Here is a 21,071-nt window from a genome sequence, read left to right on the forward strand (position 1 = left end):
CTAGCCTGAGCAACTTAGTGAGATCCTTTTTTTTTTTTTTTTTTTTTGATACGGAGTCTCGCTCTGTGTCCCATGCTGGAGTGCAGTGGCACGATCTCAGCTCACTGCAAGCTCCCCCTACCGGGTTCATGCCATTCTCCTGCCTCAGCCTCCCAAGTAGCTGGGACTACAGGCACCTGCCATCATGCCCGGCTAATTTTTTGTATTTTTAGTAGAGATGGGGTTTCACTGTGTTAGCCAGAATGGTCTCAATCTGCAGCCCTTGTGATCTGCCTGCCTCGGCCTCCCAAAGTGTTGGAATTACAGGCATGAGCCACTGCGCCTGGCCCGAGACCCTGTTTCTTAAAGCAGAAACAAAAACAACAATGTAAAGTGGTATGAGAAAAGAAAAAGACACTAATTACTTTTGGGGAACCTTTTAATTTCTTTCTTTTTTTTTTTTTTTGAGACGGAGTCTTGCTCTGTCGCCCAGGCTGGAGTGCAGTGGCCGGATCTCAGCTCACTGCAAGCTCCGCCTCCCGGGTTCACGCCATTCTCCTGCCTCAGCCTCCCGAGTAGCTGGGACTACAGGCGCCCGCCACCTCGCCCGGCTAGTTTTTTTTTTTTTGTATTTTTTAGTAGAGACGGGGTTTCACCGTGTTAGCCAGGATGGTCTCGATCTTCTGACCTCGTGATCCGCCCGTCTTGGCCTCCCAAAGTGCTGGGATTACAGGCTTGAGCCACCGCGCCCGGCCTTTTTTTTTTTTTTTTGAGATGGAGTTTTGCTCTTGTTGGCCAGGCTGGAGTGCAATTGTGCCATCTTGGCTCACTGCAACCTCCGCCTCCCAGGTTCAAGCAATTCTCCTGCCTCTGTCTCTCGAGTAGCTGGGATTACAGGCATGCGCCATCATGACAGGCTAATTTTGTATTTTTAGTAGAGATGGGATTGCTCCATGTTGGTCAGGCTGGTTTCGAACTCCTGATCTCAGGTGATCCACCTGCCTTGGCCTCCCAAAGTGCTGGGATTACAGGCTTGAGCCACTGTGCCTGGCCTTAATTTCTAAATTTATTTTTTTCTTATGGTACTTTGTTTTAGGGGGAAAAAATCTCTCAAACTGTGTTTTTCCTCTCTTCTCACATCACAACAATTATCATCAACACAGAAGACTTGTGTGACCAGACCAAACGTGCTGGGACTACAGGCGCCCGCCACCTCGCCCGGCTAGTTTTTTGTATTTTTAGTAGAGACGGGGTTTCACCGTGTTAGCCAGGATGGTCTCGATCTCCTGACCTCGTGATCCGCCCGTCTTGGCCTCCCAAAGTGCTGGGATTACAGGCTTGAGCCACCGCGCCCGGCCCCCACTACTGTTTTAATATGAACATGTGGAAAGACTTCTTGTATAGAAAAATGACTTGCAAAATATTATTTTTTCAGGTTCCATGGAGTGATTTCCCCCTCTTAGGAAAAAAGAAATCAGGAATTTTAAGTTTATATATATTTATTTTATTTTATTTATTTATTTTAAGACAGACTCTCACTCTTTTGCCCAGGCTGGTGTTCAGTGGCCTGTCTTGGCTCACAGCAGCCTCTGCCTCCTGGGTTCAAGCAGTTCTCCTGGCTCTGCCTCGCAAGTAGCTGGGATTACAGGCACCCACCACAAGGCCTGGCTAGGTTTTGTATTTTTAGTAGAGACAGGGTTTCACCATGTTGACCAGTCTGGTCTTGAACTCCTGACCTCAAGTGATCCGGCCGCCTTGGCCTCCCCTCCCAAAGTGCTGGTATTCCAGGTGTGAGCCACTGCGCCCAGCTCGCCTGGTTAATATTTTTATTTTTGTAGAGATGGGGTCTCCCTGTGTTGCCCAGGCTGACCTCAAACTCCTAGAGTCAAGTAACCCTCCCGTCTCAGCCTCCTGAAGTGCTGGTATTATAAGCATGCAGTTCTTATTCTCTTGCTGATCTGATTATAAGGCTCTATTTAAGACAGCATAGGCCCAGCTGGCAGAAGTAAGTGATAGTTGGATATTGAAAAATAATGTTTTCTTTGCATGATCCTTAAGGAAGCTGACCTGGTTACAACTCATGAATTGGGACACAATTTTGGAGCAGAACATGATCCGGATGGTCTAGCAGAATGTGCCCCGAATGAGGACCAGGGAGGAAAATATGTCATGTATCCCATAGCTGTGAGTGGCGATCACGAGAACAATAAGGTATGTGTGTGTTGAGAATTTTTTAATGTGGTTTTGAAAGAGGCTGTGTGTAATGATCATAATGAGAGCTCAGAAACGTATTCCGTTCCTAGGTGTTCCCCTAGGGATGGATCTGCAAATTACAAACTACCTTGAAACGTGGCCGTATGTTTTGGGGTGAAGCACGGTCCATCTAAATCTGGTTAAAACTATCATTTGGACTTTGTTGTCAAGTTTAATGTGTAGATTTGAGCTCTAGGAAAAATTACTAATAATGGCCTTTGTTGGAGTTCTGGATTTCAGGGTCCGGTGGGCTCAGGCTTTATGTTAAAAATTTCTCATTATTTCATTTACAAGTTGTGATTCATTTTAACTCTACTGTACAATTTACATGTTTTTTATTAACTTTTGCAGATAAACACATAGTTTGCCTTACTACAAGCCTCATGGGAGAAAGGCCCTTGTCTGTCTTATTCATAGCTCTATCTCCTAGTAGGAGTATCTGGCATGTAACAAATATTTGTTGAATAATTAATTGAATCATTTACTATTGAGGGCTTCTGATAGAGTATACTAGTTGATTTGGGATACTGTAAAACACTTTCAGAGACTTTAAGAGTGCTTTGACTAACTCTCAGAGTCCGAACTAAAAGTTGTGTTAATAAATACCTCGTTTTTTTCATTTTATTTGAAGTTAAACAGCATAAAGCAGTGTGAGGAAAACAATAGCTGCGCTGCTGAGTTAAAGAGGGTTGGTGGGGAGAGCTTAAAGGAGTTTGATTCTAATCACAAAAGATTGTGAAGTATTTGTCCTGACTTCTATTTTGAGCCAGGCTGTGGGCTAATGTGCAAGCCTACCCTGGACATAGAGGGAAGGATTACTTCTGCTTTTTCCTGGCTCTGACACCCTGCTTTCTGAAATTTCTGCCTCCTGTTCTTTTCGTGATCTTTGATTATTGCATCTGATTTTCTTTGGCTTTTTATGTATATTTTCTGCATCTCATTTTCTTTGGCTGTTATGTGTAAACAGTTCCTTCCTCTGTTACTTTGCATGTTATGTTTTATTTTTCCTCTGCCTGACAACTTGTGCCAGATAAACATTTTTCTACCCCTTTTTGTCTACTCTTCCAGCATGTCAAACTGTTGAATTTTCCTTCTCTTTTCAAAGTCTCTGCATTTCTAATCATGTTTGCTATAGTTCAGTGCTGTCCAATAGAACTTTCTGCTGTGGGGTGGGGAATGTTCTGCGTTTGCTCTGCCCAGTATAGTAGCCACTGCCCAGTGGAGCAATTGAAATGTGGCTAGAAACTGAGGAACTGAATTGTAAATTCTATTTTATTTAATTTTTTTTTTTTTTTTTGAGACAGAGTCTCGCTCTGTTGCCCAGGCTGAAGTGCAGTGGCGCAATCTTGGCTCACTGCAAGCTGCGCCTCCCGGGTTCGCACCATTCTCCTGCCTTAGCCTCCCAAGTAGCTGCGACTACAGGTGCCCACTACCACCCCCGGCTAATTTTTTGTATTTTCGGTAGAGACGGGGTTTCACTGTGTTAGCCAGGATGGTCTTGATCTCCTGACCTCATGATCCGCCTGCCTCGGCCTCCCAAAGTGCTGGGATTATAGGCATGAGCCACCACGCCCGGCCTTTATTTAAATTTTTAATAATGTTTGCCTGTGATGGGAGATCACTTGAGCCTAGGAGTTCAAGATCAGCCTGGGCAACATGTGAAACCCATCTCTACAGAAAATACAAAAATTAGCTGGGCATAGAAGCACATGCTTGTAGTCCCAGCTACTCAGGAAATGGGCATTAACTGTAAAAGGACGTAAGTGACATTCCTGGAAAGATGGAAATGTCCTAAAATTGACTTATGGCAATGGTTTCAACACTTGGTAAAGTTATTAGAAATCACTGAGTTATATACTTGAAATGGGAGAATTTTGTGATATGTGAAATATGTCTTAATAAAGTTGTTAATAAGCCAACAAACAAAAACAGCAGTGTGGGAGCAGAGGAAGGGTAGTGCGAATGTAGAGGAGCTGTGAAGCCATGAGGTGATCATTGTTGAAGCTGGTGAGGGGAATGGGGGCATTCATGATACCATCCTATCTACTTCATAGATGCTTGAATATTTCTGTAATAGAAAGTGTAAAATATGTGACTAGAAACAAAATTTAAGTAGCCACATATGGTTGGTGGCTACCATATTTCATACTGTTTCTCTAAGTAATAGGTTATATTCTTCTTGGTTATGAGGATAGTGTCAGAACTTTGGAGGGAAATGTTTTACTTGGCAGACTGCCTGAGTGGACATGCATGTTGCTAACTCTTCCTGCTACCAGTTCTGGGGCTCTTCAAAACAGCCCTGTAAGAACTTGCCAATGAGGCATGGTGGCTCACACCTATAATCCCAGCACTTTGAGAGGCCGAGGTGGGCAGATCACTTGAGCCTAGGAGTTCAAGATCAGCCTGGGCAACATGTGAAACCCATCTCTACAGAAAATACAAAAATTAGCTGGGCATAGAAGCACATGCTTGTAGTCCCAGCTACTCAGGAGGCTAAGGTAGGAGGAACCTGGGGAGTTCAAGGCGGCAGTGAGCCAAGGTTGTGCTACTGCACTCCAGCCCGGATGACAGAGTGAGACTTTGTCTCAAAAAAAGGAAAAAGAAAAAAAAGAACTTGCTAATGAGAATGGGGCCTGGGAAGAACGGTTTTTTTTTTTTTTTTCAGGCGCTGCCAGTCTGTATCAACAAAGAACAATTTATTTGGTTTGTCCTGAGCACATCATATTTAGTCTGTGTTTTTCTAGTTTGGTTGCTCAAGTAGGAATCCCCTTGTAAGAAGATAATATGCATCTTCTTTGTTTTATTTATTTATTATTATTTATTATGATTTTGTTTGTTTGTTTGTTTGTTGTTTTTTTGAGATGGAGTCTCGCTCAGTCACCCAGGCTGGAGTGCAGTGGCGCGATCTCGGCTCACTGCAAGCTCCGCCTCCCGGGTTCACGCCATTCTCCTGCCTCAGCCTCCCAAGTAGCTGGGACTACAGGCACCCGCCGCCACGTCCGGCTAATTTTTTGCATTTTTAGTAGAGACGGGGTTTCACCATGTTAGCCAGGATGGTCTCGATCTGCTGACCTCGTGATCTGCCCGCCTCGGCCTGCCAAAGTGCTGGGATTACAGGCGTGAGCCACCGCACCCGGCTATTATGATTTTTTGAGGTGGAGTCTCACTCTGTCGCCCAGGCTGGAGTGCAGTGGTGTGATCTCTGCTCACTGCAACCTCTGCTTCCCGGGTTCAAGTGATTCTCCTGCCTCAGCCTCCCGAGTAGCTGGGGTTACGGCGCCCACCACCATGCCCGGCTAATTTTTGTAGTTTTTGTAGGATGGGGTTTCACCATGTTGGCCAGGTTGGTCAACTGGTCAACAAACTCCTGACCTCAGGTGATCCACCTGCCTTGGCCTCTCAAAGTGCTGGGATTACAGGCATGAGCCGCTGCTCCCAGCCTATGTTTTAAATGAATTCCTTAATAAAAATATTTTTAACTAGATGAAGAGGGCTTACAGGACAAAACTAAAGTAGTTCCTTGACCTAGAAAGACAGAACCTGCCACTCTCAACTAGGCGAGCCTGTGAAGAGCAGTCTGCCGGGTTTGGGCTTCCCCCGTGGACAGCTGACATTCGTGAAAAGGAGTGTAGGACCTTTGAGATTGTAACTTCTTAGGAAGGTTTGCTGGAGGGAAGAGGAGGTCTTATGACAAGGATACAAACAGAAGCTGCCACATCTTCAGGGATGTGTAGGCAGAAAGCCAGAGTTGAGGGCTGGTCCTTTTTTTGTTACTGCTCTCCAGCTGCTTGGGAGTTGTAACTCTGACAAGTCAGTGAAGAGGTCTTCTTACCTGTTCACTGTGATTTTTAACTCCATTTTAACCTGATAAAATGGAGCCCAGAGATACATGATGTTGATGAATGAACCCACCAAAATGCCAACTGCCTGAGGCCCAGATTAGAATAACCAGACCCCTTAGACATCTGTACTGTAAAAACAGATTTGGGCCGGGCGCAGTGGCTCACACCTGTAATCCCAGCACTTTGGGAGGCCGAGGTGGGTGGATCATGAGGTCAAGAGATCTAGACCATCCTGGTCAACATAGTGAAACCCCGTCTCTACAAAAAATACAAAAATTAGCTGGGTGTGGTGGTGCGCGCCTGTAGTCCTGGCTACTCAGGAGGCTGAGGCAGGAGAATCACTTGAACCCAGGAGGCGGAGGCTACAGTGAGCCAAGATTGCACCTCTGTAGTCCAGCCTGGCAACAGAGCGAGACTCCATCTCAAAACAAACAAACAAACAAAAAAACCGAAACCAACCAACCAGATTTGAAGATGTTTTTTAAAAAGCCAGTTAGTATTTCTGTTTAAGATGAGGTCTTTGCTATCTTTCTGAAAGTAGCTCCTTTGATGTCTGATTTGGTAGTTACAGGCACCTTTGGAGGGTCCCATACACTTGGCTCTCAGGGGCTTCATGATTGTTGTCTGGGGTGAAAGTGAAGCCATTTTGGCATCTGCAGAGCACTTCGGAGACCCCGACCTAAGAAGTAACTATGCTCAGTTTTCCCTAAGCCTCTTTCTTCTTTTTTTATAACTTCAGGAGGTCTGGAAAATGACCTCAGTTTTAGAGCTCCTGATAAAACCCTCAGCCTTAAAAGGGAGTTATCCTAGTGGTTCTGTACTCCAGGGTGGGAAGCTAGGGTAGAGACTTTCTTTGACACACTGGTCTTGCTGGTCGATGAAAATGTTTAGGTAACATTTTGGGATTCAATTTATGTAAAATGTACTGTCATGCCTGTTACTAAGCTCAAATATTTAAACAACTTTAAACCTGAATCATCCATATAAGTAGCCAAGGAAGGAGAAGAAACCCCTTCTCCTGCATTTCTGAATCATTTTGTCTGGGACGACAGTAACCTACAGAGGTTCTTAATTCTTGTCACTGCATGAGTGGCATGCCTGAGGTGGGGAGATTTCAAGTCTGATGGAGCTACGAGCTCTCTGTTGTGCTATTCTGCTTGTCCTCAAGTGGACTTTGGCTGGGATGTTTGGCCTCAGTGTTTGTATAGCTTGCTTATCTTCATAAGAAGAATTATAGATCCTTAACCAAATTCACAGCAACCATTTAGCATTCAACGGAAGGAGGTTCTCAGTTCCATATCAGTGGCCTTTGGCGGGGACTGTGATGGCCTTGCCATAACTCCAGGGTGGCTCTGATGGTGGTTTTACATTAAGAGTTTGTCTCTAGAGAAGACACAAACATTGCATGGGAATACATTTTTATGATGTTATTTTGGGTCCTTACTGCCTGTTTTCTCTCAAGATGTTTTCAAACTGCAGTAAACAATCAATCTATAAGACTATTGAAAGTAAGGCCCAGGAGTGTTTTCAAGAACGCAGCAATAAGGTGTGTGGGAACTCGAGGGTGGATGAAGGAGAAGAGTGCGATCCTGGCATCATGTATCTGAACAACGACACCTGCTGCAACAGCGACTGCACGTTGAAGGAAGGTGTCCAGTGCAGGTGAGGAGTCTTTCCACAGGGATTTTGGGAAGCTGGTATAACAAGATGTCCAAAATAATAAAAGACTGAACTTGCAGGGGTTTTAGAATCAGCTGAAAGGGGTGTGTATGTGTTTGTTTACATTTACCTCTTTTGCCCTTCACAGCAAGAAATTGCTTTCTGGGCTGGGTACGGTGGCTCACTCCTCTCATCCCAGCACTCTGGGAGGCTGAGGTGGGAGAAATGCTTGAGCCCAGGAGTTTGAGAACAGCCTGGGCAACATAGTGAGACACTGTCTCTTAAAAAACAAACAAATAAGAAGCTTTCTGGAAAGCAGTGTGACATTATGTAACAAAATCCTTGACCTTGCATGCTCCTTGGTTTAGCAGTCCTATAGTTAAAATAATCTTTTTTTTTTTTTGAGATGGAGTCTCGCTCTGTCGCCAGGCTGGAGTGCAGTGGCGCGATCTCGACTCACTGCAATCTCTGCCTCCTGGGTTCAAGTGATTCCCCTGCCTCAGCCTCCTGAGTAGCTGGGACTACAGGCAGGCACCACCATGCCTGGCTAATTGTTTGTGTTTTAGTAGAGACGAGGTTTCACCGTGGTGGCTACAATGGTCTCCAACTCCTGACCTTGTGATCCGTCCACCTCAGCCTCCCAAAGTGCTGGGATTACAGGTGTTAGGCACTGTGCCTGGCAAAAAAATATTTTTTATTTTATTTTACTTTATTTTTGTTTTTTGAGATGGAGTCTCACTCTGTTGCCAGGCTGGAGTGCAGTGGCACAATCTTAGCTCACTGCAATCTCCGCCTCCCGGGTTCAAGTGATTCCCCTGCCTCAGCCTCCCCAGTAGCTGGGACTACAGGTGCGCACGATCATGCCTGGCTGATTTTTTGTATTTTAGTAGAGACGGGGTTTTAGCGTGTTGGCTGGAATGGTCTTGATCTCCTGATCTCATGATCTGCCTGCCTTGGCCTCCCAAAGTGCTAGGATTACAGAGGTGAGCCCCCGTGCCCGGCCTTTATTTTATTTTATTTTTTGAGACAGGGTCTCACTCTGTTGCTCAGGATGGAGTGCAGTGGCACGATCATGGCTCACTGCAGACTCGACCTCCCAGGCTTAATCAGTCCTTCCACCTTAGCCTCCCAGATAGATAGGACTACAGGTGTGTGCCACCTGGCTAATTTTTCTTGTATTTTTTATAGAGATGGGGTTTTGCCATATTGTCTAAGCTGGTCATAAAGTCCTGGGCTCAAGTGATCCACCCTTCTAGGCCTCCTAAAGTGTGGAGATTCTAGGTGTGGGCCACCGTGCCTGGCCCAAATAATCTTTTTAATTTCTTTTATTTATTTATTTTTTTGAGACGGAGTCTTGCTCTGTCACGCAGGCTAGAGTGCAGTGGCCTGATCTTGGCTCACTGCAACCTCCGCCTCCTGGGTTCAAGCCATTCCCCTACCTCAGCCTCCCCAGTAGCTGGGATTACAGTGTGCACCACCACACCCAGCTAATTTTTGTGTTTTTAGTAGAGACAGGTTTCACCATGTTGGCCAGGCTGGTCTTGAACTCCTGATCTGCCCGTGATCTGCCCGCCTTGGCCTCCCAAAGTGTTGGGATTACAGGCGTGAGCCACCGTGCCTGGCCGCCCAAAGAATCTTTTAAGGAAACAGAGATGTATAAGATTTTAACAAGGTTTTTTTTATGGCTACATCCTAATAGCAAAATTTTGGAAACAATCAAAATGACAGTCTTGAGATATGAATGTTATCATGATTCTATACGCTGGAATAGTGTGGAGGAAGCAGGTTACAAGTTAGAAAGTTACCCAGTTTTTCATTTTTATATCCACTGTTAGACCAGTGCCTGGCCTAGAAGTAAAAGGGTTTTCAGTTTTCTGGTGAATAATTGAGATTTAACTGGATACAGTGCATATTAACACTGTAGATGCTGATGGGGAGTAGAGTTCTGGCTGCTGAGTGTCTTAGCTATGGATTGCCTTGTGGCCCAACCTTGTCTTTTTTTTTTTTTTTTGAGACAGAGTCTCGCCCTGTTGACCAGGCTGGAGTGCAATGGTGCAACCTTGGCTCACTGCAACCTCTGCCTTCCAGGTTCAAGCGATTCTCCTGCCTCAGCCTCCTGAGTAGCTGGGATTACAGGGTGCGGCACCATGCCTGGCTAATTTTTTGTATCTTTAGTAGAGATGGGGTTTCACCATGTTGGCCAGGCTGGTCTCAAACTTCTGACCTCGTGGACCACCTGCCTCATCTTTTTTTTTTTTTTTTAGAGACAGAATTTTGCTCTTGTCACCTAGGCTGGAGTGCAGTGGCGTGATCTTGGCTCACTGCAACCTCCACCTCCCTGGTTCAAGCGATTCTTCTGCTTCAGCTTCCTAAGTAGCTGGGATTACAGGAGCATGCCACCATGCTCGGCTAGTTTTTGTATTTTTAGTAGAAATGGGGTTTCACCATGTTGGCCAGGCTCACATTGAACTCTCTTGACCTCAGGTGATCCACCTACCTTAGCCTCCCAAAGTGCTGGGTTGGGATTATAGGCATGAGCCACCTCGCCCAGCCCATCTTGTCTTTTTAAAATTAATGCGTTAAATGAATGAAAACCAAGGATACTAAGATGTTTCAAAGGTGATTGCTGTGTTCCCATTCTTTTCTACTACAGCGTGGCATTGATGTGACCTTACGCACATTAGGAGGGGACAGAGTGTGTGCAGGTAGCTATAGCAGCGGAGATGTCTGATGATATAGGAGTGGGGATGGAGCCAGGAGGTCTTCCCCTGTGATATTCAGGTCACTGTAACGTAACAGTAGCATTTGGTTTGATATGGGGCTGTAATTTGAATTGCTCTGTTCCTGTCTGCTCTTCTTCTCCAGTGATAGGAACAGTCCTTGCTGTAAAAACTGTCAATTTGAGACTGCCCAGAAGAAGTGCCAGGAGGCGATTAATGCTACTTGCAAAGGCGTGTCCTACTGCACAGGTTCGTGTTCTTGTTGCTTTCTTGGAATGCTGTGGTTCCAGTGTGTGCGTGTCTTTGAAAACAAGATTATGTTTTGTTCAGATGAAACCCACCGTTTTTGACCTCATATGCCGGGTTGAGTTTCTGGCACTCCTTGGTTTGTGACACTTGGCTTTGGTGGGTTTAAGACCTGTTTTTATTTCTGTTTCATTTCCATCACTCTCTTCTTTCTCCTCACAGACATCCACTGTACTGTGGCTAATATTTGCCTGGATATGTGTATATCCTTGAAAGACCATATAGTGTTATTTTGTGTTTTTAATGTGCCAACATGATATTCCACATTACATTTACTTTTAAAAAAATCAGTATCATGTTTTAAAGAATTATCTGTATTGTGCCACAGATAATTTAACAAGGTTTTTCATGGCTACATCCTAATAGCAAAATTTTGGAAACAATCAAAATGACAATCTTGGGATAATGAATGTTATCATGAATCTGTACACTAGAATAGTGTGGAGGAAGCAGGTTACAAGTTAGAAGGTTACCCAGTTTTTCTATATGTATCTATATGTATTTCACTGTTGGGGGCACCTACATATTGTTTACTTATATGATTGGCTGTGTTTTACTTACAGTTCACCAGGTGGTAGCTACTTCCATTGCCTTCATCCCCTTGATACTCATACAATATCCTCCTACGTCCCTTCAGGAACCCGCGTGTTTCTCTGGGTACTGAGGAGTGTAATTGTGTAGTCACAGAGGCAGGATATGCTGGTCTCTAGAGCACCACTGCTAGGTTGCCTGTGTCTGAGAACTCCTGTATCCCAACGTTCTGGCCAACACTTGGAATTACCCTGCTGTCCTATTAGCGTGATGAGTATAAAGTAATCTCTTGTTCTTACATTTTTTTTAACAGCCTTTGTCCTAATGCACTTACATTTTTCTTGAGCATCTCTTTATATTTTTCAGCTATTCAAATTTCTCCTGTGAATAGCCAGTTCATGTATTTGGTTCATTTTTTATAAATTGGGTTTCATGTTATTTCACTACTGTGGATTTGGAGGAGTTCTTAGGTAATCCATTTGGTTTGCATACACCTCCTATCTGTTGCCATTCTCAGAACATAAATCTTTAATTTTAACATAATCAAATCCATTATTTTGTTGTGTGTGTATGTTTATTTCTTAAACACATGGTTCAGAAAAGCCATGGTGGATGGTTAAAAAGATATTTTCCACAGCTGCTTCTATTAGTTTCGTAAGTTTTCCTTTTACATTCAGGACTTGAATCTTTCTGGAGCTAACCTTTCCAGGTGTCCAGTATCTTCTGTTGTTCTTTCAATTGTTGCTTTAAAAATTTCAAAGCTACATTATTACTAGGTATATAAACGGACTATCTCTACATCTTTATCTGCTGTTCCTTACCAGTATATAATGTTCCTTTTTTACCCTTGTGATGTTTTTTGACTTAAATTGTCAAAAAGCAATATTCAGTTTGCTAGTCTAGTGTTTTTGTTCCTCTGATATATCTATCCCATTCTTATATTTTTCAAAATTTGTCTCTCTTGGTTGGTTGGTTTGATTTTGTAATAGCTTTATTGATACATAATTCACACCCATGCAGTTTGCCTACTTAAAGTGTACAGTTTAATGGTTTTTAGTATATTCAGATTTATGCAGTCATCACCACAATTAATTTTAGAACATTTACATTACTCCAGAAAGAAACCCTGTATCCTTTAGCTGTGATCCTCCAGTCCCGCCATTCCCCACAACTCAGAGCAACCACTAACCACCCTGTTCTTTATGGAGTTGTCTGTTTTGAACATTTCATATAAATGGAATTATACAAACTGTGGTCTTTCGTGACCACATATTGTATGACTGGCTTCTTTCACTGAACATAACATTTTCAAGGTTCATGTATGTTATAGCATGTATCAGTACTTCATGTACTTTTATTGCTGGGTAATATTCTATTGCATGGATATGCCACATTTTGTTTATTCATTCACTGGTTGATAGACATTTGAGTTGCTTCCACTTTTTTGCTATAACAAATAATGCTGCTGTGAACATTTTTGTATGAGTTTTTGTGTGGACAATTCCTTTGGATATTACTCAGGAATAGAATTTCTGGGTCATATGGTAACTGTGCTTAATCTTTTTAGGAGCTGTCAGACTGTTTTCCAAAATGACTACACCACTTTTACAGTCTCAGCAGCATTGTGTGAGGGTCCCAGCTTCTCCATATCCTCTCCAACACTTGTTAGTGTCTTTTTTATTATAACCATCCTAGGTTTTGTGATAAGGATGCAAACAGAAAGCTGGAGGTCTTCAGGGACCTAGTGAACGAAGTTGTGTCTTATTTTGGCTTGACTTTGGTTTTAAGTGTGCATATTATGACATGTTGCTCACGTTTTTATGTTCTGGGATCTGTCACTATCACATTACTTTGCCAAATGTTAGGAACCTGAATATCTAAATCAAGCTTTAAAGAAGTATTTGCTAGCTATGCTCAATGTTTCATCTTCACTATAATAATAAAACAGATTTAGGAAAATGCTTTCTTTTAAATAAGTGTAAGTAAAACAATTTGAAAACATGTTTGTTCTTATCAAACAGCCTTTTGTTCCCTTGATATTTTATACAAAATAGTAGATAGCAGAGGATAAGTTCCTGATAAGGAATCAGTATTTTCTAACAAGAGAAGTTAGAGAACAAGAACCTCAAAAAAAAGAAAAAAAAAAAAAGAAGAAGAAAGAAAAAAAGCAATTAGCATTTCACAACCAGCAGTGGCAACATCACCTGGGAACTTACTAGAAATGGAAATTGTCAGTCCCCTCCCTGGATCTACTGCACCAAAAAATACGGGAAGGGAGGCCAGCAGTCTGTACTGTGCAACCTTCTGTCAGGTGATTTCCATGCATGCTAAACTTTGGGGACCATGCTAAATAGATGATACTGTTTTCAAAATTACTTTCCTACCTGTCTAATACTCTGACTTTAGTCTTTTAAGAACACATGCTCAACAGATATTTATTGAGCATTTTTTATATTTATCAGGGCAGTATAATATACCAAAAATACAATAATGATCCACAGTATAAACCTTCCCTGAGCTCACTGGACATCATACTTTCAGTAATAGTTTGTTAAATGACTGCTGACACAGTGAATGCCCAGTGCTCATGAAAGGTTTTATGAGAACAGAGGCAAAGTGCCTGGTTATCTGTTGGGTACTTAATAAACCATCACTTTTGTTTGAAACTGGCCAAATTTCTGTACATTTTGTGTTACTGCTCTGAAGCCCTTTAGGTCAGAATTCTTTTGATTGGCTTCATTCTTCAGCTGAAAGGCCAGTCCAGAGCTGTGGATATAGTCCATTGCTTTCATAAAGTGGTTTTTTTCTCCTCCTCTATTTGAGTTGACTTTTAGCTGCTTGTGCTGTTCATTTTCCAGAATGATTCGCTCATTCCATCCTGTCTCTCCCAGTTTAACTTTCTTTGGTGGCTTTTCTTTGGCATTACTGGCCTGGGCACAGTGGCTCATGCCTATAATTCCAGTACTTGGGAGGCCAAGGTGGGAGGATCCCTTGAGCCCAGGAGCTTGACACCAGCATGGGCAACACAGGGAGATCTCGTCTCACAAAAGAAAAGAAAGAAAATTAGCCAGGTATGGTGGCATACGCCTGAAGTCCTAGGTACTTGTGAGGCTGAGGCAGGAGGATTGCCTGAACCTAGGAGTCTGAGGCTGCAGTAAGCTATGATCACACCCCTGCCTTCCAGCCTGAGTGACAGACTGAGACCCTCAAAAGGAAAATAAAAAGAATAATTGATTTATTCAAGAAATATTTGTAGTATACCTATAATATGGTAGGGATTGGAGATAATTTGATAAATAGATTTGATCATTGCTGTCATGGGGCTTACCAGTCTAGTAGAGGGAAAACATAAAATAACATTAAATATATATTAATTGCAAAACATATGCAATGAAGGAGAGAAGGAGTGTGATAGTGCAAAATGGAAGTGGGAGGCCACATCCACTTAGACAGCATCCTCAGGGATATCTCAGAAAACCTTTGAGACAAAACTGAATCCATAAGAAAAGCCAGCTAACTGCCCCAAAAGTGCAAACACCAGCATTCCAGGTAGAAGGAATAGTGTCTGTTAACATTGAAGGAACTGAATAGAGGTTGTAGCCAAAGCAGTGGGCTGTGGGAGAGCTGTGTGAAGTCAGGGCCAGATAGGGAAGGCCGCGGGGCTCTTTTAAGCCTTCCTACCAAGTTTGCCATTTATTCTAAGTAATGGCACATAGGATATTCTTTTATATATGACTGTGAGATGCAGAAGTGGAGACCATGCATTCTAACCGGGGCTTGGGAGGTCAGGGACTCATGCAGTCTAACCTGGCACATAGCCAGGCACTCCCATTTAAATGCTGATTGCTGGTGAGATTCAGGCTCTTGTCCTAGCTCTGTAGGTCACTTTTTGCTGTTTGCAAGGTAAGATGCTCACTTGTATGAGAAACAGCATATTATGCACCTGTAGAACTGGTGGACCTGCAACTCATTCTTTTTGTTATGACTGGTGTTTGCTTCCAGGTAATAGCAGTGAGTGCCCACCTCCGGGAAATGCTGAAGATGACACTGTTTGCTTGGATCTTGGCAAGTGTAAGGATGGGAAATGCATCCCTTTCTGCGAGAGGGAACAGCAGCTGGAGTCCTGTGCATGTAATGGTGAGCACAGTTTTATGCCCACTCCAGCAGCAGGAGAAAACATGGCCTTTGTCTGCCAGGTTCCCTTCCTCCATTTGGAGGTTGTGCTAATGAGAACAGTGGTGAGATCCAAGCCGAGGATGAGGGGAGGGGGAAAGGCAGAGTAGTGTCTGGAGACAGGCATCTCTGCATGCAGATCCTGGCTCCTCCACCGTACGTGGGAGTCCTGTCCTGTTGGTGTTTCTTCTTGCTGCATTTTCAGGCCATATGGCAGGCTTTGAGGTGGGAGAGGAGGGAATTTTATTGTGGGGGAGTGAGTGAGTAGGTAGAGGTGTGTCCTGGCTGTCCTCTGCTCCATATCATACAAACCACGAAAGCAGCAGTAGCTATCTACATTACATTGGCATGGAACTAGGACACTCCTGCAAGAACTCAACCAGAGAGAGCTGATTCCAGGATCTGACCCCACTAGATGAGGATTTTTGCAGTTATCAAGAAGGCGGAGTCTACTCCCCTCTGATCTCTTAGAGCAGCCTGGGGCAGGAGCCTCTCTCCTGCTGGCCTGTCAGTTTTCCTTAGGTTTCTGCGCTATTTTGGAACTCCTGGGTTTGAGGGCATCCTCATGCACTGGTCAGGGACTGGCTGGACTCTGCTTCCCACCCCACTTAAACCATGGAGCATATGGGAGTCAATGAAGGAGTTCTGTTGCTTTCAAAATAGACAAAGAGCCAGGTGTGGTGACTCATACCTGTAATCCCATCACTTTGAGAGGCCGAGGTGGGTGGATCACTTGAGGTCAGGAGTTCAAGAGCAGCCTGGTCAACATGGCAAAACGCTGTCTCTACTAAAAATAAAAAAATTAGCCAGGTGTGGTAGTGTACACCTGTAATCCCAGCTGCTAGGGAGGCTGAGGCAGGAGAATTGCTTGAACCCAGGGTGTGGAGGCTGCAGTGAGCTGAGATCGTGCCACTATACTCCAGCCTGGGCGACAGAGCGAGACTCCGTTTCAAAAAAATAAATAAATATAAATAAATAAAAGACAAAGAACCCAGTAGTTGAATCACTGGGTTGGAAGCTTACCATCCATATAGTTGAGTAAGGAACTCTTCCAAGTTCAAAAATGTGTAGGTAAAGAAGATAGGTTGAGGGCAGTGTCTCACATCTATAATCCCAGCACTTTGGGAGGCCAAGATGGGTGGTTCACTTGAGCTCAGGAGTTGTTTGAGACCAGCCTGCCAGCCTGGGCAACATGGTGGAACCTCATCTCTTAAAAAAAGAAAAAAAAAGAAAAAAAAGGAAAAAAAAAAAAGATAACACATAGGTGCCAAATAAAAATATCTATTGTGTTGAATGGCAAGAGGCTTGGGGTGCTCTGGAAGCACAGAGCCCGACACAGTAAAAGCCCAAGAAATATTTTATAAATTAGTGAATGATGGAAAGGTTTTCTTTCTTTTTTTTTTTTTTTTTTTTGAGATGGAGTCTCACTCTTACCCAGGCTGGAGTGTAATGGCACGATATCAGCTCACTGCAGCCTCCGCCTCCCGGGTTCAAGTGATTCTTGTGCCTCAGCCTCCTGAGTAGCTGGGACTACAGGCAAGCACCACCACACCTGGCTAATTTTTTAATCTTTAGTAGAGATGGGGTTTTGCCACGTTGGCCAGGCTGGTCTCGAACTCCTAGCCTCAAGTGATCCGCCCACCTTGGCCTCCCAAAGTGCTGGGATTACAAGCGAGAGCCACTGCTCCCGGCCTTTTCTGAAAAGGTTTTCTTTTTGCTTGTTTTTGTGTTCTAGTTGATTTCTTTCTTCTCCTAAGTATAAATATGGTTTAATTTTCTGGCATTTCTACCATTCCTGTGTATACCCACATGGCTCACAGATGCCCAGTGTTTTATCCCGTGACCTGTCAGAGCTGTTCTTGGTGGAGGAGTTGTGGAGCTTTGGCTGTAGGGCTCATGCCCTGGGGTCACTTAGCTGTGTCCCAGCTGCTCTCGCTTTCAGGGAGCCAGTGTGGGCCCTGAGGGGCACACTTTAGACTGAAAAGCCAAGGACTGAAGTGGGCAGGGTAACAAGAATGTTGGGACAAAGGGAAACATTTAGAAGAGCATTGTGAGAGGCTTGAAGTGGAGAGAATAGTTAGACTTTTAAGAGACGTCTTTCATCTAGAACGGATTTTTCTCTTTTTTTTTTTTAAACCTTGTGGCCTCTGTCACTGAAGGCTGAGGAGTGTGACCTCAGAAACTACTCCTTGGTGCGGGCTATGGATAGTATTAGCTATTGAAATAAAAAATAAATGTGATTTCTTGCCTCTTTGGGACCATGGTCAGGGAGGAAAGAGGAGACAGGAGGTCTCAGAACAATCCAGCTGTCAATGCGTGTTCTCTGTTCTAGAAACTGACAACTCCTGCAAGGTGTGCTGCAGAGACCTTTCTGGCCGCTGTGTGCCCTACGTCGATGCTGAACAAAAGAACTTATTTTTGAGGAAAGGAAAGCCCTGTACAGTAGGATTTTGTGACATGAATGTGAGTATTTATGTCCAGCTTTTTCTGTAACAGCCAGATAGGAAGTTTTTATTTTGTAAGTACTTGATTTTGCAAATAAAAAGAAATCAAAACACAAATGGGGCTACATCCTTCTGGCCCATTGTTATCTATGAGTATTACTTAGGAGGAGAAGACAGAGTGCTTTCAGGTCCCTGCCTGTAGTTTCCTTCCATAGTGGGAGGCTTCGAGCCCAGAGACTGAGAAGGACTGGGGTGGGGACTTTATGGTAAGGTTGGTTGGTTTTAGGCAGTGGGTCCTAATTATGTTTTCCTGGATTACTTACAGAATTGACTAAGATTGCAAAATTATTCAAGGTGTGATTTTGAAACAGGTGCTGAATGAGTAGGAAAGACGTAGAAGACTGCTTGACTTACTTAAGCCAGACCCTTTTGTTCTCTAGAGAAGCATAATTTTTCTCATGCAGAATGATGGGAGAGGGTTTCAAGGTTTAAGAGTCTTCACAGGGAGTCTGGCTGTGTTCTTCACTGTCCACTGTGTATGTGTAGAGTCCTTACTGGAATGCCTCATCTTTAGCAAACTGGTTTTCTTGATTTTTGTCTCCTGGTAATTCTAAATCACTTGTTAAAATGGACTAATTATCAAAGGGTTAATGACAGCACGTCCTACTTTCTGGGGTACTCATTACGCTGAAGTTATTGCCTTGTGTCAAAGATGGGAAAATGTTTGATTTTAATGAAGCCCTTTACATGTCAGTTATTTTTATAAAGCTACATTGCTTCTGAATACATTGTGTTTGGGAATGATGCTGTATGTTTTTTCTTTATAGGGCAAATGTGAGAAACGAGTACAGGATGTAATTGAACGATTTTGGGATTTCATTGACCAGCTAAGCATCAATACTTTTGGTAGGTGATTTCCCCAGATTATTTACTGAGAGCTGAGTTGATTTCTGTGATGACATTAGAAAAGTGTGCTTTCAGAGTGATATGCTCTAATTCTGCAGTAGAAGGTGGAAATATTCACTACTTTTGTTATGAAACAACTTTGTTGGCTAGAATAAAATGAACTCATAGATAGTCTGTCCCCGTGGAGCTTGGAGGCACAGATTTTCTGACAAGGGAAATAAAGTCAAAATATTGGCTTCCTTCTTTACCCAAAAATATACATGTGACTAGCATAAGCATAGTTTAATGCTATAGACTGAATCCTGATTGATGTAAGAGTGTTTGTTTGACTGAATGCTATATACTGAATCCTGCTTGATGTAAAAGTGGGCCTCATATTTTGCAGAAGCAGGCAAAATCATGTCCTCATGATTTTATCATGATTTTATCATGTCCTCACAGGTCCATCATTTAATCACAAATAATATCCAGGTAACAAAAACTTTGTCTTCTTAAGCATTTACTAGTAGTAGCAGTCTATATGATTAGTTTGTTGACACAGTTACTCCAGGTAGCATGTTGAATATTCTGCAATCTCTTCCTATCAGCTAGTATACGAGGGCTGTTTCTTTAAAAGTACTTGGTAAGGAGAGATGGTCTGGTGTAATATAGTCAGCACAGACACTCTTCTCAATACTGTGTTGGTAGGAGTGTCTAGCCAGCAGCTCTGGCATATGATGGTAATATCCTAACAGCGTTTCACTTTAGATTTGTGAAGTACTTGGTCAAGACATTCACTGTTTGGAATTGTTCACAGGAAAGTTTTTAGCAGACAACATCGTTGGGTCTGTCCTGGTTTTCTCCTTGATATTTTGGATTCCTTTCAGCATTCTTGTCCATTGTGTGGTAAGTCACCAACTTTTAAGTAATTAAATATTTAAATGTTGATCAACTCCAACCATGTAATCTTTGGAAAAGATAAAACTTGTTCTTAGCAAAGTCTGGGCTGGTATTTCCAATAACTTTGGTGTTATTCCTAGGGGAACATATCTTATAGAAAGCTTAACTAACAGTCTTTAAAAAAAAATACTATTTGGCTGGGCGCGGTGGCGCAAGCCTGTAATCCCAGCACTTTGGGAGGCCGAGATGGGCGGATCACGAGGTCAGGAGATCGAGACCATCCTGGCTAATACGGTGAAACTCCGTCTCTACTAAAAAATACAAAAAACTAGCCGGGCGAGGTGGCGGCGCCTGTAGTCCCAGCTACTCGGGAGGCTGAGGCAGGAGAATGGCGTGAACCCAGGGGGCGGAGCTTGCAGTGAGCCGAGATCGCGCCACTGCACTCCAACCTGGGCAACAGAGCGAGACTCCGTCTCCCAACAAAAAAAAAAAAAAAAAAAAAAAAAACTATTTTTGTGTGTTGGTGTTTTAATATATAAATTTCTTAGGAATTTTATACTTCTAAGCCTAGGAGACTGTTTAACTGGATTTGTCCAGGTCCTTTGATGAGTAAAGCCCTTAATTAAGGGCATTTCCAGGCTGACTTTGTTGCAATAGAGCAAATATCAAACTTCGGCATTTCAGATGTTCCCCATATATCATATAGCTTATTGGCAGCAGATGGCTATGTCTGCAGAAGTAGGATGTAGGGACTGGGGCCCAGCTGTCATATAGAATATTTACATCTTCCCCAAAATGTAGGAGTAAGCAGTCTTTTCTGTTCTCATTCAGAATCAGTAACAGCTACAAGTTGAATTGGGCTTTGACTAAGGAACTCCTGGTCCTTTATAAATTTGAGGCCCCTTTTCATAACTGTTCTTACAAATCCATTCACTTGCATCTGTGGGGAATGGGGATTTGTCTACTGTAGAAATGAGAAAGTCAGACCCAGGCTTCCAAATTTCTTTTCCCAAACTCTTTCATAGTGGCCTTGCTATGAGCATTTAAAAATTCCAGCACAACTCTGATGACAAAGGAGTTTTTCCTGCTGCCTTCCTTTCCTTTCCTGCTGGCTTCTCCTGCCTAGGAGCCGTCTCACAGAGCAGCTCTTTCTCGGGGTGGTGAGCATGATGGGTGTAGGGAGGAAGATCTCTAGGGAGTACTTCTGCTGAAGAAAGCTGAAGGTGATGTGCTTGGCTTTGACAGATGTCTCTGGATGACAGTGCCATCCATCATGATTGCTTTTATTAGAGGATGGAACCTATTTTGTTTACAGGGAAGTTGCACACGTGGACAAGGCATGACCCTTGATTTCAGAGCAAAGCCTCTGACAGGAGGGA

The 21,071-nt window shown here is 43.3% G+C and overlaps 1 protein-coding gene across 3 annotated transcripts in view; it reads left to right on the forward strand.

The window, feature by feature from the left end:
- Positions 1 to 21,071, forward strand: part of ADAM17 (ADAM metallopeptidase domain 17) — a 67,238-nt gene that overhangs the window by 44,084 nt on the left and 2,083 nt on the right. For all 3 annotated transcript variants that reach the window (XM_028831980.2, XM_077960161.1, XM_077960163.1), the window contains 7 exons: positions 2,038 to 2,190; positions 7,537 to 7,736; positions 10,599 to 10,702; positions 15,293 to 15,427; positions 17,796 to 17,926; positions 18,735 to 18,813; positions 19,610 to 19,698. In XM_028831980.2, coding sequence (XP_028687813.1) covers positions 2,038 to 2,190; positions 7,537 to 7,736; positions 10,599 to 10,702; positions 15,293 to 15,427; positions 17,796 to 17,926; positions 18,735 to 18,813; positions 19,610 to 19,698 — 891 coding nt within the window. The remainder of the gene's footprint in view (positions 1 to 2,037; positions 2,191 to 7,536; positions 7,737 to 10,598; positions 10,703 to 15,292; positions 15,428 to 17,795; positions 17,927 to 18,734; positions 18,814 to 19,609; positions 19,699 to 21,071) is intronic.

Source organism: Macaca mulatta, chromosome 13 (genome assembly GCF_049350105.2).
Source record: "Macaca mulatta isolate MMU2019108-1 chromosome 13, T2T-MMU8v2.0, whole genome shotgun sequence".
NCBI lineage: Eukaryota > Metazoa > Chordata > Mammalia > Primates > Cercopithecidae > Macaca > Macaca mulatta.